This window comes from Podarcis filfolensis (assembly GCF_964270895.1).
Source record: "Podarcis filfolensis genome assembly, chromosome: 6".
NCBI classification, from domain to species: domain Eukaryota; kingdom Metazoa; phylum Chordata; class Lepidosauria; order Squamata; family Lacertidae; genus Podarcis; species Podarcis filfolensis.
Window position 1 is genome coordinate 43,309,725 of NC_139609.1, and position 13,212 is coordinate 43,322,936.

The window sequence follows — 13,212 nt, forward strand, 5'->3', positions numbered from 1 at the left end:
TGTTTGTTTTTGAATCAGAATTCCTGACCCCCCCCTTGACTTCTTTAAAAAAGTAAGTGTGGCCCTTGTGCATACCAGCTGTATGGATAATTCCCATCTCCCTTTAATATCCTATTGCTATTTGTATTGTGCATATACGCTGCTGCACTTGCTCTCACAACAGCCACTGTTCCCATTTCACATATGAAAGCAGAATGCTTGAGGCTGTGTGGCAAGCGGGGGACTTCTGTTTACTTTTAACAGCTGGGCAATCCAACAAGCATAAAGATTAAGCAACAGGTAGAGTTTGGTCTATTGCGTCTCTGAACAACACGGTTGTGAAAGACGAGGGAGCTGCCGGGAAGAAAACAAACCTGTTTATCGGCGTCCCCCTGCTCAGTTCCCGCACATCTCTTTTGGAGCGAGCGTTTCTTCATCACTTTAAGGGAAGATGTAACAGTTTGCTCCGCCTTCAGGGGCTGAAAGCTTCCTAGCGAGATCATTAAGGAGGGTCGTGTGAAGACGGTACGGCGCTGCCCATCGGAGCAGAGATCGGGGATCTTGAAATCATGGTGCGAGAAGGAGGGAAAGAGGCTGTTTGAATGAGTAACCAGTTCAAGAACCTGCAGGCAGGCAGCCCTTGGAGCTTACTCCCAAGGGAGCATGCATAGGATTACAGTTTGTCCTTTACAGGCAGCTCTGCAAAAGGCAGAGCGGCAGCTTGGAAGGTTAACACATTTATTGCGGCACAAGCTTCCGCACCCCTAATCCCACCTGCCGCGACAAATCTGCTGGGCTTTATAAGGCGCCCGGTGCCAACTGGAGGCGCTGCTCGCTTTCTCTTTAAAGGGAGGGGACAGGAGAGCGACAGAGAGACGCGCCGGTCGGCTCCGGCCTCTTAAAGGGCGTCCTCTCTCTTTAAGGAGGAGAGAAGTTAAAGCAGCCGCCGAGCCCTTGCCGTTTCCGGCAACACAGGCCCTCGGTACGTAGCGTCCCTTCTTTGGCACCGGGAGGTAGTGACCGCGGCGCCGCCTCGTGGAGTGGGTGGGAGAGGGCCCACCCTGCGGCCTGGCCCAAGGGGAGGCTTCACACGTTAGGGGGAAAGAGAGAGACCCGTGTCTGCGCGCCGGCTCCCTGGCGCGCAGACCCCACGTTCGAATGATGCAGCCGGGGGCTTATTCATTGCGTCCAAATAGGACCGCAGGGAAGCGAAGCGATGGCTGCTGTCCCTCTCTTCCCGCCATAAGAGGCATCTCTTAATGCTGCTGGGTCCCTCCTTCGTGTCCTTTAACCGCCTTAGCAGTGCCAAGGGTGGGTTTTCTCCCTCGCAGCCAGGTTTATGGCATTAAATATGGAAGCGGCGGTGATTTGCATGGAACCGGGAAGTGATTTGGGGCTGACCTATAGATAGGTAACGAGCGCAAGGCTGCTGGTTACATCAAGGCTTGTCTCTTGCTACGTCTTCAGTCTCCATGTAATAAAAGCATATTTGCTTGGAAGTTAGCTTCATGGGTTCCCCAAAAGCACTTCAGGGTTGGCTTTTGGGGGGGCCCTCTTAGGCACTGGGTAGTTTTTTCTTTCCCTGCTGGAAGACTGCAGTGGCCAGAATACTTGCCTGCCTGCTTTCCCATACCTTGACCACTACAGATTTCCAGTAGGATATTCTGTCAGCAACCTTAGGACTTGAAAGATAAAGCAGCACGAAACTGCTTCTGAGGAAGTGCCCCTAGATTTTGTGTATGTGGTGTAAGAAGCGGCAAAAGCACCAGGAAAGATACTGGGGGGCTAATGCTACTGTAACGGTACCTCTGGGGATGTGACCACATAGTAAGACAGCCAGGGCAACTGCCGCTGTATGGCTCTGGCAGCTTTTCACCACACCACAGTAAATCACCAAAGAGAATCATTGGCAGTGGTGCATATTTGTGGGGCATTTGACATGCTTACAGATACAGTGCAGCCTTCATCCTGGTGTTTGTGACTTTCATCTTTGCCTTGCGCAAGGCAAAGATGACTAATATATTATTAAAAAAGAACATTAGGAATCACATTTGAATTTCTAGCAGACATCAAGTTGCTTTTTTGTTTGTGTGATTCAGGCCTTAGACTTTTGAGTTTGTTTTTTGTAATCTAGTTTATTATATTAATTGCCAGAAAGGTATTTGCACCCAGGTTAGTTGGCTTGTGTGTTTCTATTTAAAAAGCTGTAGTAAGGAGGGATTGCTTTCCTTTTCCCCTGTTATAGTCTGCCTGAGCTATTTGCGATCCTCGGATGAAGGGCGGTATAGAAATTTAGTAAATAATAGTAATTCTGCCCGTTATATCCGTATTTATATCATTCTCCTTATTGCTTGTAGCAATCTGGATGAAGTGGACTAATCTTGTTGGGAGTCTATCTGAAGGTTTCTTCAGATTTCCAGGATTTTCATAGATTCCAGAGCTCTGTGATTCAGTTTTGTCAATATGTGAATAATAGAGTTCCATTTTTAATCTGAAATTGTATTTAACCTGCTTCATGTTTTCCAGCTATTTTTCACTTCTGAGCACTTCGTTGAGACATTGGTGCATGAATGGCAACTGTGGATGACCTAAAGTTTCATGGTAACTTATAAAATTACACTTAAAGTCTCTGAATTATTCTGCAGTATGTGCAGGGGGCCATTGCATTAATACCACTTATATAATTAATCCATGTTTCATAATGCACAGTCTTGTGAGCTCAACATTACTGCTGATTGTTTTAAAAGCAGCGTTTATCAGTTATGGAACTGAGCTTAGTTGTCTCTACATAATGGGAATATTATGGGGAAAGTGATAGAGCATTTTGCACATGAAGAGTGCATTAAGTAATAGCTTAAAGTTCTGCCAATTTGCTAGGTGCTTATTCTAATTAGGACTGAAAGCCCAGTTACAGTTCCTACAGTTAGGTAGTATGCCACTGGTTCAAATGTATAGAAAGCCAACAGTTACAGCAGACAAGTAGGAGGAGTGACTACTTTCGGAGTTTGCCATTGGTGAAAATTTCAGTAGATGTGAACTGTTTCTGTTCTGGCAGTCTACTGCTGTTCTAATTACTTAAAATGTGTGTGGGTTTATACCATTTGTCTTAATTTGTCTTCTGCACTTATTGATTTATGTTTCTGTGCTGCTCCCCTTTCAATATGCACTAGTTCAAATAGCTCTTCTGTCTAGTGAACTCAACCCTAGGGTGTAGATTCAGGTCTGCCATCAGCTGGTGTGCAGGAGGTAGACCAGCAGCACATCTTACTCAAAGAAAACCAAAATCTTTTTAACTGGGGGCCAGCACAAGCTTTGCAACATAATGATGGGAGAGCCCTACTAATTTCATACAGTTGCATGCCCTGACAGTTAGCAATGTGAAAATCTAAACTTTATTGGAATGATTTGTTTTTCAGAATTTGATGATGCAGCCAATTTGTTGGCAGCAAATCCGGATGCTGTCACAATAAGCATTGATGAACCAGCTGAGAAACCAAAAACAAAGCACGGACATCTGCAAGATTCTGGGAGAGAGGAGGATGATGAGCTATTGGGGACAGATGATTCTGATAAGACTGAGGTTAGAGGACAATGTAAAGATGTTTTCTGACAAACTGATTTTCCTCCTCAAGCTTTTAATTAGTACAACAGCTATTTTAAATAAATTGAATATGTTGTATGTAAATAGCAGCAGAAGCCACTCGGGGTAGTCAACTGTGACAAAGAGAAAACATAGGATAGTCCTTGGCCAGGCTGCTCTGTAGCAAAAAGATTGTATTCCTGAGAAGTTTAATACCCCAGACAGGGTGTTCGATGGGTAGGCACAGTATTGGAAGATAGCTCATGGGGTGTAGGTTGGAATGGGGATAGGAGAGCTTTTTTGTTATCATTATTCACTTGCTGTTTTCTCTGTTAGCCCTGAGCTGGTTTGTGAAAGTGCTCTCGTACTTGTTACAATCTCAGGTGGTAAGCACTACATTAATGGTTTGGGGCACTTGTATATGTAAGCAGATATCAAATAAAAATAGTTAACTTCAGAATATTCCCTGTGAAAACTGTTCTACATGGCTTGTTGGTACCCTTTTACTGAATTGCTTTCTATTGAATTTCTTTCTTTCTAGCCACTGGAAGATTTGTTCAGTGGCAATACTTTCCCCGCTTTGACCAGAGGTGTGTGACTCCTCTGTAGTGCTGTGTGTGGCTTTCCCACAGGACTGCAAATTGGAAGGGATTATATACAGCACATATAACAGGCAGTGATGAAATAGATACTTCCTGAGTGGAGTGGCTAGAGTTGACTGAAGGACACGGGGTTGGTACCAGGTTGTCTGAACTTGTGGCCAGTGGCCGGACAATACCACACACACTGTTTCAGAAAGATGGGCTTGGCGAATTAGCAGGGTGTTAACAATAATATATTTGGCATACATTTTGCTGAAAATTCTTCTTCCAAGTTGAAATGTCTTTTCCCGCTTTGCTCAAAGATATTTGCAATTCCTATGAGTTAAAAAGACCTGCCTGTTAAAATGACACACTAATACTGACTTAGCAATCTTTTTCTCTTCTTCTAAAATTTCAGTTGCTTGCCGGACAGAAGAAAAGCGCCCCATTCTGGACATTTGAGTATTACCAAACATTTTTTGATGTCGATACATACCAGGTTTGCAATCTGCAGTAATGTCTCTATTTAGGCACCATGCACAAGTGATCTTCAGCTTGCTTTTTTGTGCATAACAGTTTGGCAGAGCTGGTAGTGAATACTATCTGCAACTGTTCAGAGTTCATCATGTTTCCATATTCACAGGTCTCCAAACAAAAAAAGGACAAATGAGTCATTCTTTTTGAAAATGTATCTGGCCTGTTGCCTCTGCCTGCCACTTGAAATTGCCAATACCAATCAATGCATGTGTGATTACTACTTTTGTAGCACTATTATAATACTTAGCAGAGTTTGCTGTGCCCTTCAGTCTCTGGAGTTCTGTCCACAAATGCAACCTGTTATTCAAAGTGCTGCATGCTTGCACCCTTTACTAGTGTGTGCTGAGTCATCAAATTTCAATGGCAGCTTAACTGTGGATGTTAACTATGGAAATAATAGGATGAGTGTTATGCAGCAATATAGCAATATAAGGAATAGGTGGGGCGGAGGGATAAGCAAACCATTCTTACAACTGAAGCAAGAAGAAAATACAGAGGGGATATCCAGACAACTGTGCCATTTCAAACACTCAAAGCAATTATCTAGTTCAGATGTCACAATAATTTAATTAAATAATTTAATAAAAATAATTTATCTTCAGTCAAATGTTTTGTATTACTTTTATTAGGTCCTCGACAGAATCAAAGGTTCTGTTTTTCCAGTACCAGGAAAAAACTTTGTAAGACTGTATATTCGAAGTAATCCAGATCTTTATGGTACGTGCAAATGCTAAAATTGTCATGAAAGAACTTAATTTTTCCCCAACACTGGGTCAGTCAGTCAGAATAAATGATCTTTTGCTTTTGTTTCCATTAAGGTCCCTTTTGGATATGTGCCACGTTAGTCTTTGCCATTGCTATCAGTGGCAACCTTTCAAAATTTTTCATCCATCTGGGCAAACCTGATTTCCATTATGTGCCTGAATTCCGAAAAGGTTTGTGTTAAAAGCTGTATTCCAAATACATTTGAGTTCCTGGTGGTTCACTGTTCTAGCTAAGATAACAGAAGAAGAAATTTAAGATAGTTAGCCACCATATAAAAGGTTTTGTTCCGAAGTACATGGCAGTTCAAGATACTAAGTTCCTCACCAAACTAGAAGCAAGGAAGAGGCTGTAGATATGGTGTGTATAATGTTGCCTGACCTAGACTGAGAGCTTAGGCAAGTGAAGACAGGAATGGCTTAGGGAGCAGCCAGACAGATCTGGGTGACCATAAGAGAAAGCATGTATCAGGTAATTGCTCTTAGTTATGTATGGGTGTTGTGTTATAGAGGTTCAGTAACTTTGGCAGCCTATTTCAGTGTTCCATTTCTCTTACTGAGTGACAGAGATAACAGAGGCATATTTTAAGGTGTGTCAATATGCAGGCCAGGGCAGCCTGTGAGACCTGATTTCAAAAGGTTAACTGCTGCCAGATGATTATCAATCAAACACAGAGTAATGCAGCCAACTGTTATGTACAGTATTTTTCACACCATAGGGCGCACCGGACCGTAGGGCGCACCTAGTTTTGGGAAGCGGAAAACAAGAAAAAATTATTCTGAACCCCAGAAGCCAGAACAGCAAGAGGGATCTGGCTTCTGGGATACCGTGTGGCTGTTCTGGCCTCTGGGGTAACCGCGCCAAGCCTCTTCAGGGCAGTGGGATGAAGGCTCCCCTTGCCCAAAGAGGCTGCGCAGGGCTAAAGCAGAAGCCAGGACAGACGCGTCGCTGAAGGGGCACTGGGCCTTCTCTCTCTCTCTGCGCAGCAGCCCTCCTTCACAGGAGAGGTGCTGCACAGAGAGGGAGAAGGGGCAGCGCCCTTCAGCGAAGCTGGAGAAGGAACAGAAGAAGACCCTTCTGTTTCTCCTCGGGCTTCGCTGGACAGGCGCGTCGCTGCGAAGCGGGAGGGGGAACAGAAGGAGACCCTTCTGTTCCTCCTCCGGCTTCGCTGGACAGGCGCATTGCTCAAGGGGCGCTGCGCCTTCTCTCTCTCTTCACAGGAGAGGCGCCGCGCAGAGAGGGAGAAGGGGCAGTGCCCTTCAGCGAAGCTGGAGAAGGAACAGAAGGAGACCCTTCTGTTCCTCCTCCGGCTTCCAGGACAGGCGCGTCGCCGCGAAGCCAAGGAGCCTGCATTCGCTCCATAGGACGCACACACATTTCCCCTTCATTTTTGGAGGGGAAAAAGTGCGTCCTATAGAGCGAAAAATGCGGTAGTTTTAATTTACATCCTTTGAGGTCAGTATTTCTATGATGTGATAGCCTTGATTATTTTGCTGTGATTCTGAATGCTGAAATACATCTCTTTACAGTGTCCATAGCTGCTACAGCCATCTATGCATATGCTTGGCTAGTTCCTCTAGCTCTCTGGGGATTTCTTATGTGGAGAAACAGTAAAGTTGTGAACATTGTATCCTACTCATTTCTTGAGATTGTGTGCGTTTATGGCTATTCACTTTTCATTTATATTCCAACAGCGGTAAGTTCAATATAAAGAATTCCTGAGTACATGAAGAGTCTTGAGGAAGTGCTGAATAAATTGTTTTGATTTTTTTATAATATAAACGGATCAATACAGATTGTTGACATTGTATATGGGAAGTTTAGATGAGAAATCCATGCATGGCCTGCTTAATAGACCTTGGAAATACTGGACAAAATTCACTGAGATTTGCCCTAAACTGCAGAAATGTGCATACATAATTTAATCTGAACTAAGGAAGGGATGCTTCTTGCTGTTCCCTCCAGCTGTTATGCGCATGGATTCCATGCACTATGCTGTTTCATGTGGCTACACTGAGGAATACTTTTCTGTAGGGCTGCTGCTTGAACATGGGTGCCATCTGAGATGCTGTTGGAATCTTTTGACAGATCCTTTTTTTTTTGAGAACCCCTTAGTTGACAAATGAAACAAAAAAATTGTGTATCGAGTATCATCAGTATCTTAACTTGTTGAAGGAAGGGTGGATTGATTGATGGTGGATTTTGGATAGTAGCAATGCAGAGTATTTTCTTGGAAATAGCCATTGCCTACTGTTCACTACAGGGACGCTGGTGACACTGTGGATTAAACCACAGAGCCTAGGACTTGCCGATCAGAAGGTCGGCGGTTCGAATCCCCGCGACGGGGTGAGCTCCCGTTGCTTGGTCCCTGCTCCTGCCAAACTAGCAGTTTGAAAGCATGTCAAAGTGCAAGTAGATAAATAGGTACCACTCCGGCGGGAAGGTAAACGGCGTTTCCGTGTGCTGCTCTGGTTTGCCAGAAGCGACTTAGTCATGCTGGCCACATGACCCGGAAGCTGTACGCCGGTTCCCTTGGCCAATAAAGCGAGATGAGCGCCGCAACCCCAGAGTCGGTCATGACTGGACCTAATAGTCAGGGGTCCCTTTAACTTTACCTTACTGTTCACTACATATGCATCATTGTGTACTGTATTGTGGGCCACAGTTCTAGATTATGTCTTGAAGAGCAGCCAATTTATAACTTTACTCAGTATTGAGTTCAAGACATTGGTTATATATAGAAACCGTTTGTGGGTGCTCTTACTAATTTTCTCATTAAAATCCAGAAAATTCTTTTTCTGTAAGATTTTATCTGATTCAAACCAGCAAAAACTAGAACTGCATTTCCTTTCTTTTTCTTTACAGATATTGTGGATTATTCCGCAGAAAGCTCTCAGATGGGTTTTGGTGGTATTTGCTTTGTGCCTTTCAGGATCTGTCTTAGTGATGACATTTTGGCCTGCTGTTAGAGATGACAACCGAAGGATTGCCGTGGCTACAATTGTGACTGTGGTCCTTCTCAATGCCTTGCTTGCTGTTGGTTGCTTGGTATGACAGTTGTTTCCTAACTTTTCAATAGTTTTTTCTTAGGTCAGTTTTCATGAACAGTTAAAAGCTTCACCTATGGAGACCTTTATTCATGGAGAAAATCTGCAATCCACACAAATGTGGTTGTACTTACTGTAAATACAGTAACTCTAGAAATGGGTAGCATTTTAAAAATAGGATTTCTGTACCAAGTCATGTCTACAAATGTCTATCAGTGACTGGCTTAAAAGCTGTTTAAGTGGCTAAGTGTTCCTATATTGGAGTAGGGTATAAAACCAGTATGTTGAACATGCTTAAATCCCATGCCTTGAGCACTTACTTGCTTGTGTAAACCTTTTTGGCTTTTTTTCCATATAATTAATTGATGCTATAATCTGTTTTTGTTTCATTTGTTCACTAAATCAATAGTCGGTATTGCAGTCATCTTTTAAAATCCAGTGGTAAAGCTAATGGTTGTATTACATCTTCCCTGCCCACATAAGCAATACAAATGTAAAAAGTACAGTATAAAGGTTAACCTGTGATATTCATAATATACTACTGTCCCTTCTTCTCACCTTATCCAATAATGTAGGCATACTTTTTTGATGCCCCTGAACTGGATGTTGTTATGCCAACTACTGCACTTCCACAAAATGTAACAATAAGAGCAATAAAGGAACAGTAACAAAGGTAAGTATTTCAAAAGTTATGCCCTATGTTGGTGGTCTTGCTATAACCCGCTTCAATTTAAGCAGTGATGCTTGTTGGGTCGAATTCTATGTTAAGTGTGCCTGGGTTCTCAGGTGGGTCTTCTACTTACATCCTTGCTTGCTGTGCTTGTGCCACAGCAGCTGTGATGACACCCTGCACAAGGCAAGTGTGGCACTGCTGGACAAATTAAGCAGCCTTTTAATTCCCCTCGCCATCATGAATGAATTTCAGCAACTCACCTATGTGGGGAAAACTCAATATATGAGCCTGGAGACACCAGTAGGATAGAGGCAAAATGCCCCTAGTAGCCCTGAACCTTAAAAATCAATTTTGCCTACAACTGCACAGTATCTTGTGATGATTCTTGGTCACAGTGAAGTGTGAGAAAATGCTGTAAACCCACTTATCACTCCCCACCCTCCCATTTAGACAAAGTACACCTGACAGTTCTCTGCATGATAGCATACCGAGGTAGTCATGTTTAATTAGCTAACAGGCTTGCTTCAGTGCTTATCTGTATCCTTCTGGGTGCATTTCATGGATATGATCATTTTTTGTTACCGGATGAGTATTTCTACAGATTTAGAATTAGAACTGGAATACATGAGGGCCCGCATCCAAAATCTGAATATGTTCTATTAAAATAAAAATGGACCTTTGCAATGTATCTGGTACAATTAAAACACATTAGCAAAACTGCAACGAAACTAAGAAGTGCTTCAGAACAAGGACAAATGCAAGTTTACAGGTTTTTCTCTTCTTTCTAAGTTTTTTATTCTGGACAAATTGTGTAGACAGTAGCAAAGATGCTCTAGAACTTGATATCTTCAGCATTCTGTATTTTAGATTCATAATACTAACTTGCTTGTCTTGCCCTCCTCAGATATATATTTCTTCATCTGTGGGATATTGCTTTATTGGGGCTTTCCCATATTGAAAAAAAGAAAACCCAAAAGATCTGAAAAGAAGCATCAGCGAAAGCCAAAAGTTCTTAATGACACATCAGCAGAACCATCTAAATTCATAGTACCTCACCCTTGAATGATCAACTAGTAATGGACTTAGCTGAAATTCTGCTCTGTTGAAGCAAAAGATTTAAAAAAGGTTTCCGTTCAGTGGAATCAATTTCACCTGGAGATTTGAATCCTAAAAATTTCAGCGGTAGATTTAAACCCTAATAATTTATTATTTTTTTATCTTCTGTATAATTCTTGTTTTGTCATCAAATAAAAATGACTCAAAATGCCACCATTTCTAAAAATTTCTTCCCAAAAGCCTGTATATTTTGCTGTATTTATAATACATCATCAGCATCCACAGGATTTTTGGGGGAGGATGGGAGCATATGCATACAAACATAGTTATAGCTGACTAAGTTTTGCTCAGAAAAGACCAATTTAAATTAGTGGACCCAAGTTAGTCATGTTCATTCATTTCAGAACGTCTACTCTAAGTGGGACTAACATTGGATACAAACCATAATATTTTTATGAGTTTGTGGATCCCAGCCCTCTATAATCCCTGGACCCAGCAGGTGTTAGATTTAATCAAGGCTTGTGTGTTAAGCTGAGTGCTAAGACACTTCTGATTCCTGGATGCAGCAAGTGTCAAAAGCTAATTAAGCAGTCCTGGGCGATAGGCCATTAAGAGGACCAGGGATCAAAGTGCTTGTTGTGCTAGATTGGCAAAAGGCGGGCCTTCCCTCCTTCAACAGATAAAGCCAGTTTAGAGAAGAGGAGTTAGGAAAGCTGTAAGCTGGAGAGACAGCGAGGTGGGTGGGAGAGCAATGTTTGATGTCTGTCTGAATCCAAGGCTGTGACTATGAGAGAAGACCCTTTTGGGGGTTCTGCTGTGAGCCCCTCCATCGTAGGCTCAGGTTGTATATATGTGTAAATAAACCATATATCATAAAGACACCACAGTCTCTGCTGTGTCTCATTTCCAAAAGGAAACATGGACCCCGGGCAAGCGCATGGAACCCTTGGGATCTTGCACCGCTCAAAGATTGGGGTGGCATGCAACTATATATACCAGGGCCAGCCCACCCATGAGACCAGGTGAAGCAACCACTATTTGTTGACTGCAAGGGTGAAAGTCAACCTAGCAGTTCAAAAGCACATCAAAAGTGCAAGTAGATAAATAAGTACCGCTCCGGCGGGAAGGTAAACGGCGTTTCCGTGCATTGCTCTGGTTCGCCAGAAGCGGCTTAGTCATGCTGGCCACATGACCCGGAAGCTGTACGCCAGCTCCCTCGGCCAATAAAGCGAGACGAGATGAGCGCCGCAACCCCCGAGTTGTCCACGACTGGACCTAATGGTCAGAGGTCCCTTTACCTTTAAGGGTGACAGAACCAGCACATGAAGGTCGCAGACTGGGCTCGTATTAAACAAGAAATTGGACATTCACTGCTAATACTATAGCCTTATCTTTGCCATATCAGAACTAGTGGGGAAGTTAATGGGGGGGTTATAGTGAAAGAAATCATCATCATCATCACCATCATTTTATTATTTATACCCTGCCAATCTGGCTGGGTTTCCAGCACAAATAAAAACGCCAAACATTAAAAACTTCCTGATACTGGGCTGCTTCAGATGTCTTTGAAAAGTTGTGTAGCGTCATTTGCTCTGCCTCCATCCATTGACCCCCCCCCCCATTTAATGGGTTGATTCCATGAGCCAAAGGCGTTAAATTTCTGCAATAGGATTTTCAGGTTAGTCCATGACATCTCCATACTTGTTCCTTTTTGCACCGGCCTCTGTCTCCTTCTGGGGGTCCACATGGGGCACTTTCTCTTTGGCTACATCTGGGACACTGGGTTGTTTGCTCTCCAGAAAGATCCATAAGTCAGAACACTTCTGTGTCTCCCATCGAGTCACTGTATAGCTTGCAACTGAACCTGCAACAAAGGAGAGCAGGATGTTCCACTGGAGCGGGTAGTGAATCTTCCAGATGATTTTTTGAAGAGCAAAAGCCATCCCGGAGACTGTAATAAATGTCCCCATGCCCTTCATGAATGCATAAGACTGGCAGGCAGTATATTCTTGTAGCCCCGGGTGCTTGGCTGCCACCGCTTCGTCCACGCGAGACAACCCCACGTTCACCATCTCTGCTGCAGACTCCAAGCTGCACACTCCCTCCTCCACCTGTGCCTTGGACCCCTCAGATCCTCTGAGGTGCTAAAATGAGAAATAGAGAGTTCAGAGAGAAGACCATTAGCAATCACATATTTTTCAAAAGCTTATTTTCATCTGCATGGTTCACTCAAAGATTTATTGCTAATCAGTAGACATAGGAAACTAAGAAGTTCCAATAAACCTTAATTGTTTTTCCATCCATCTGGCAGTAGACTTGCTCTACTATCATATTCCGTGTGCTGAAACCAAACTACATTCCTCCTGCTGGGAGTAAACCTTGGGGAATAATCTCTGTCCACTGCCTTGCAGGACAAATCAGGAGCGGAGTGCCTAAGACGGTTGGACGGTGCCTTGTAGACCTCCTTCCGTCAACTCCTGCAGCCACCCTGGTGTCAAATGTACTGTTTTGCTTTCCTCTGGACCATATCAACGAGGCCCAAGAGGGGGATTGTGTTTTCTGAGCAGCCCAGGACCTCCATAAACGCTCCTCAGACTTGCGCCCTGGGAAGGTCACTTTGGTGCTGCTATTGTCTTCGCCACCGGAGGAGCACTCCATTGTCTCTCGAGACGAAGGAAAGCGAGGCCGAGAGGGGGGTCTTGTCATCTAAGCAGCCCAGCACCTCCATGCACACTGCCCAGGCTTGCGCTTTTCCATTGTCTCTCGAGAGGGACGGATGCCAGCAACATTATATATTGGATATTTTAAAATACTATATTGTATATATGAAATATTTAATGATTTTTTTAAAAAAACAACACAAAATATATTTTAAAATATATCGGAAATCTGCACAAAGAAAACAGAGGCACATCTCACTTACTTCCTCCCCCTTTTCTACCGGGACTCCGTAAGAAAGTAAACTTCCGCTTAGAGAACGGTTGAAGCTCCACACCG

General features: G+C 43.5%; 2 protein-coding genes across 6 annotated transcripts; one reads left to right on the top strand and one right to left on the bottom strand.

Annotated features, from left to right (window-relative positions):
• The first annotated feature begins 415 nt into the window (after window positions 1-415).
• Window positions 416-11,096, top strand: YIPF1 (Yip1 domain family member 1). 4 transcript variants are annotated; one of them, XM_083619512.1, is made up of 10 exons: window positions 416-551; window positions 2,506-2,580; window positions 3,396-3,559; window positions 4,559-4,639; window positions 5,307-5,394; window positions 5,496-5,612; window positions 6,969-7,135; window positions 8,305-8,487; window positions 9,062-9,159; window positions 10,064-11,096. In XM_083619512.1, the coding sequence occupies exons 2-9, from the start codon at window positions 2,550-2,552 to the stop codon at window positions 9,152-9,154; spliced, it is 924 nt and encodes a 307-aa protein (XP_083475638.1). In that variant the 5' UTR covers window positions 416-551; window positions 2,506-2,549; the 3' UTR covers window positions 9,155-9,159; window positions 10,064-11,096. The 4 variants fall into 4 exon arrangements, with proteins under 4 accessions (XP_083475638.1, XP_083475637.1, XP_083475639.1 ...); XM_083619511.1 differs by having other exon boundaries at window positions 538-961; XM_083619513.1 differs by lacking the exon at window positions 416-551 and adding an exon at window positions 1,022-1,290.
• Window positions 11,097-11,667: 571 nt separating this feature from the next.
• Window positions 11,668-13,208, bottom strand: TMEM141 (transmembrane protein 141). 2 transcript variants are annotated; one of them, XM_083619522.1, is made up of 2 exons: window positions 13,139-13,208; window positions 11,668-12,359 (listed from the first exon to the last, which is right to left on the bottom strand). In XM_083619522.1, the coding sequence occupies exon 2, from the start codon at window positions 12,285-12,287 to the stop codon at window positions 11,895-11,897; it is 393 nt and encodes a 130-aa protein (XP_083475648.1). In that variant the 5' UTR covers window positions 12,288-12,359; window positions 13,139-13,208; the 3' UTR covers window positions 11,668-11,894. The 2 variants fall into 2 exon arrangements, with proteins under 2 accessions (XP_083475648.1, XP_083475647.1); XM_083619521.1 differs by lacking the exon at window positions 13,139-13,208 and adding an exon at window positions 12,791-12,919.
• Window positions 13,209-13,212: the final 4 nt, after the last annotated feature.